This window comes from Condylura cristata, unplaced genomic scaffold (genome assembly GCF_000260355.1).
Source record: "Condylura cristata isolate star-nosed mole 26May11 unplaced genomic scaffold, ConCri1.0 scaffold00016, whole genome shotgun sequence".
Classification (NCBI taxonomy): Eukaryota; Metazoa; Chordata; class Mammalia; order Eulipotyphla; family Talpidae; genus Condylura; species Condylura cristata.
The window spans coordinates 44920352-44925490 of NW_004567117.1; the positions used below are offsets into that span (position 1 = coordinate 44920352).

Genomic DNA, 5139 nt, shown 5'->3' on the forward strand with positions numbered 1-5139 from the left:
GGCCCCGAGCGGAGCCCCGCGCTCAAGCGCGCCGAGGCGCGCCGCGGGGACCTGCACCTCCGCCTGGAGGACCACGTGCCTGTCGTCATTGGCCTTACGCCTCAGGACTACATCCAGTATACTGTGCCTTTGGACGAGGGGATGTACCCCCTGGAGGGGTCGCGCAGCTGCTGTCTGGACAGCTCCTCCCCCATGGAGGTCTCCGCGGGGCCGCCCCAAGGGGCAGGGGGCGCCCCCTCGGAGGGCGAGAATCAGGGAGACCAGGACCTGGGCGTGGCCCCGGAGCTGTGCGCGGGCCCGCCGGTGGACGGCGTGTTGATCGGCACCGCGGGGGTGATGCTGCAGAGCCCCCGGGCGGGGCCCAGCGACGCGCCCCCACTCTCACCGTTGCTACCTCCAATGCAGACGAATCCAATCCAAAGGAACTTGGGCGGGCTGGGCGGCCCCGACGCCCCCGGGGCGGACAGCGTGCGCTGTCATTTGAACTTCGACCCCACCTCGGCGCCGGGGGTGGCCAGAGTTTACGACTCGGTGCAGAGCAGCGGCCCCATGGTGGTGACCAGCCTGACGGAGGAGCTGAAAAAGCTGGCCAAGCAGGGCTGGTACTGGGGGCCCATCACCCGCTGGGAGGCGGAGGGGAAGCTGGCCGACGTGCCCGACGGGTCCTTCCTGGTCCGGGACAGTTCTGATGACCGGTATCTCTTAAGCTTGAGCTTTCGCTCCCACGGCAAGACGCTGCACACCCGGATCGAGCACTCCAACGGCAGGTTCAGCTTCTACGAGCAGCCCGACGTGGAAGGACACACGTCCATCGTGGACCTGATCGAGCACTCAGTCAGGGACTCTGAGAACGGAGCGTTCTGTTACTCGCGGTCGCGCCTGCCGGGCTCGGCCACCTACCCGGTGCGGCTGACCAGCCCGGTGTCCCGCTTCATGCAGGTGCGCTCCCTGCAGTACCTGTGCCGCTTCGTCATCCGCCAGTACACCCGCATAGACCTGATCCAGAAACTGCCTTTGCCCAACAAAATGAAGGATTATCTGCAGGAGAAGCACTACTGAGAGCATTTGAGAACTCTGTACCTGGCACTTCGGGAATGAGGAAAAAGAGATGGAAATACAGTTTACAAACTTCCATTGCTGTCAGAGTCGTTTGCTGCCGTATGAGTTCAGTTTTATGTGTAAGAGTGATCAGCTCGTTTAGGAGTGGGGAAGGTCGGCACGGTGTCTTGGGTTCGTTTTGGTTCCTTAAGAAGGGAAGTCTTGAGGTTTTAGAAGTGTGAATTGTCTTCATCAATGTGCAAATAATCACAATGTGAACGACCAGATTCTCCTCCCCCCGCCCCCGTCCTCTGCTGCTATCCACTGTGATTTTTATGCATTAGAAGCAAAAAGCACATTTCGTGTGTTCAACCCTCTGAAAAGTGGAATGAAGCTTACAGAATGACAGTGGTTGTTTGTTCCTCTAAATGGCCCGTTTGGAAAGCTAGTGTTAAGTGAGGCGCTTGTGTGATAAGATACAAAACACACGTAACTCTGAAAAGGATTTTCATTTCCTAGTGTAGATTTGTGCCCCACTACGAGTCGACGTAACCGTGGGCAGCGGAACGGGTCACAGGCCCACTCGGTGCCCTTCCCAGGTCTCCGCTAGCTTTTAGGCTGTGCTGATTTCTTGGATGTGAAAAGTCAGATTTTTCTGTGGCCTTCATTTTCATCTCTTAGTTTTTCTAGTTTAAAAAATGGCCTTATATTTTTAAGTCGTAACAGCATACCACCAACTTGGAAATTGTTGCTTTTTTCTGTCATTAAACTGATGCAAATTGGCATAACCTATAAAGACTTAGGAGCTCAGAACTACTAAAGAAATACTAGGTGGTCTTAGTTTCTCCTGTGTTAGCAATTTTTTTGTGTGTTATCTATACTTTGTTTTGGTAAAATATTTTATCTGTTCAAAATATTTTATCCTAGTCCACATTTCCTTGGGTGAATTTGATTAGGGCTGATTTTCATAAATGGACTGATTCTTTAGACCATAAAGTTCATATACAAAATGTTAAGCCGGTTTGAATAGAAAGAAAACGTTCTTCAAGCAGTGAATTTTTCCCTTTTCTGTCGTCACTATTGAGATGTGCTAGATTTGAGCCTTTCATCCCCCTCCCAAGAAATCCAAAATTGGTGACTTTAGTTGAAAAGTTGTGGAAATTGTGGCGCACCCGTAAGAGAAGTATTAAAACCATATGTGACTCATGGAGGTCTCACTGCCTGCCATATGGACTGTCATTTAAAAATAGGTTTTCTGCTTGTTTCTTTTTAATTTAGTGAACAGTAAATTGGCATCATTAGTTCTTTTATCTCTTTGATTCAGTTGTTGGGGGCTGGGGACATTCGCCCCAGTATTTTTCAGTTGCTATTAAATGCGGTGTTTTGTGGCTGTGTGGTTCTTTAGTGTAGCGTTTTAGAATTGCCCTGTCCAGAAAATGCTTCCAGCTGCCCAGCTATAGAGGACACGTTTCTGTCTCCCATGAACTGTGTCATCTCATAACGTTTCTTCCTGTGTGGCTCAGTTCTGTGCTCTCACCGTGTGATACACGGTGAGGCTGTCTTAGGCAAACCTCACGGCTCTGTGAGAACCATCTCTGTGCCCCCGCTGTTCTCTGGTTTTTAGGGTCTCAGCTGCAGATCACCAAGAAAAGGCACAATGCCGTAATACCGAGCTAGGGCGTTTGGTACTTGCTCTTGCCGGAGGGTGGGTTGTACCTTCTCAGAGTCTCCCTTTCATGTTTTCGCCCGACGGAGTATGGAGTAAACTGTAATAATATAACGTACGTGTTCACTGTAAGCTGTTTGGATTAAAAACTATTACAGAGTTGTAAACTTGTTATCAAATTAATGCAAGACATTTAAACTATTTTTTTGCAAAACTATTTATTTTTAAAGCAACTTAGAATATATCTAGGGTGAGTTAAAAGCCCCTGTGCATCTACATTAGATGGCAGGTAGAGTCAGAGTCACTGTGCGTTGTTAATAAATGTTGAGACGGCTTCTCTGTCCGGGAGCACGTGCATGTGTCTTTGCGAGATCCCGGGGCACAGAGGTCTCTGGACTGCCCTGAAGCCCGCTGGACGTGGGCAGGACCTGCCCCCGCGTCTCTTCACGGCCCTCGTGTTAAATTTAGCCATTTGGTTTCAGCTTCAGATTATTCTCACCTCCACTTCCTGCTTTTTAAAACTGTACTTCGTGTTCTTATTTTGTGGATGGCAAGTCTTGCTGTTTTAATCAGAAAGCCATTTTTTTTTTTTTTTTGCGTGCTTTTGTATAATCGTCACTTAAAACCACCTATTCTAATTCAATCTGAAAGTGCTAGGGTTTGACTGGGTACTGATGACATCAAATAATCGGCAGGTGGCTCTTCACAGCCGCAGCGCATCGCGCGTGTCTCTGCTTCTGTGTAGAGGAGACGTGTGGCAGGCGTAGCACTCCGTGGCGTGGGGAAAAGAATCATGACGTTTCATGCAGATATAATTTCAGTAAATTTCTGGATCTTATTGAATGGTGGCTTCAATGACCTGGACGTCAACCTGTAAGCGATTTTTTTAAAGTTGTTTCTGCAAAGTAAAAAAAGCACGAAAACTGCATTCTCTTGTCACAATGAATGAATCAGAGGTTTTTGGTTTTTTGTTTTTAATCAAATACTTCCTCACAAGTCTGATGGAGGCAAGAAGCATGCCTGGGCTTTCTAGGACATTCTTATGCATTTTTTATAAATAATAAGAAACCTATAGAAAGTACTTGAAAAAAAATCTCACCGTTTCTCTTTCTAAGGAAAACTGTCCTCTTTCTACTTGGTGCAATAATAGGAAAACTTAGAAGGTCAAAATAGTGTATCACAGGAAATGATCATAGATCTAGAAATAGTGTCTTAAGAAACCAGCTACGTAAGACATCCACCTTGGTGATGAAGCGCCTGTGCAGAGGCCACGTGATTGCACAGAGGAAAGCAAGCGCTGTGTGTGTGCGGCCTAACTTCTGAGCCAGTGTTTCTGATAGAGGATGAAAGTCGCTGAAATCTCACACAGGCTGTATGCAGTGTCTGTCAGCTCTACACATCTCAACTTCCACCTTGACAGTGCTTTCAGAAATGCCTGTTTCAATCACTGTCCCTTTCTCATTGTGTATGAGCGATTCTTGCTCTATGAATGATCCACAATAATAATTTTAAATCTTAATAGCTTTTCATGGAATGTGAAGTCTTAATTTGAAAAAGAAATCACACTACCAGCAATAGACAGTTTTGTTGAATACTCTACAAGAACACTCACCAGATCCACAAGTAACTTTAAAATTCTAAAAGTATTGGTACGCTAGTAATCACAAATTTGATTTCTTTTAATACTTTTTTAATCCTGTAAAGATTTTTATAAGCATCCTTTTTATTAATCAGTCATAACATGGCAAATGCATAGTTGTTATTTCTGAAAAGTAATCCAAACTGTACATCCAGAGATGATGAAAAATTCTTATAGAATTTTGTAATAAGTATACATGTTGGGTTAAAGAAATTTTATAGTTGGAGTGCCATGGAATTAATACTTGCAATCCTAATTGCTGTAGTTTACACTTTTTCTGTATGTTTCAAATCAGGTGTGTACCATTTGTGCTGAGAACACCACAGAATGAATTATCCAAAGTCCATTGATTTTAATAAGTGTTTTTGGTTTGTAAACAAATTATAGTAATTTCTTGCACATTTTTGGAAATTAATTGTATAAGAATTTACGTATCTGCTTCTAGATACAGTGTGTAAATAAAAATTTCCTTGACAACGTCTGCCTCCTCGTCTCCTTGGTACCCAGAGACAAAGTCTGATTTTAACGCGCGTAGAGCTACCTCATTCTGGTTGTCCCATGACCTGGGCAGAGGCCAGAGGCCGGGGGCCAGCACATGTCAATAAAAACGCGAAAGTGAAATAAGGTCACTTGGGAGACAGACTGGTTAGGGTCAGCCGAGTGGCCGGAACCCTGAGCCTTCAGCCTTAAGGCTGGAGTGAATTGGGACAAGGTCTAAGCCAGGGCTAAAATTAACGCCGAAAAAGACACTGCAGACAGACTGGACTGCAAGGCACAGCGTTCGGACTGTGTTGAT

General features: G+C 46.1%; 1 protein-coding gene across 1 annotated transcript in view; it reads left to right on the forward strand.

The window, feature by feature from the left end:
- The window catches only part of SOCS6 (suppressor of cytokine signaling 6), a 5483-nt gene extending 722 nt beyond the window's left edge, over positions 1 to 4761 (forward strand). Inside the window, exon 2 of the mRNA XM_004684032.2 lies at positions 10 to 4761. Within this exon, the coding sequence (XP_004684089.2) occupies positions 10 to 1059 (1050 nt within the window). The 3' untranslated portion in view covers positions 1060 to 4761. The remainder of the gene's footprint in view (positions 1 to 9) is intronic.
- The last annotated feature ends 378 nt before the right edge of the window (positions 4762 to 5139 follow it).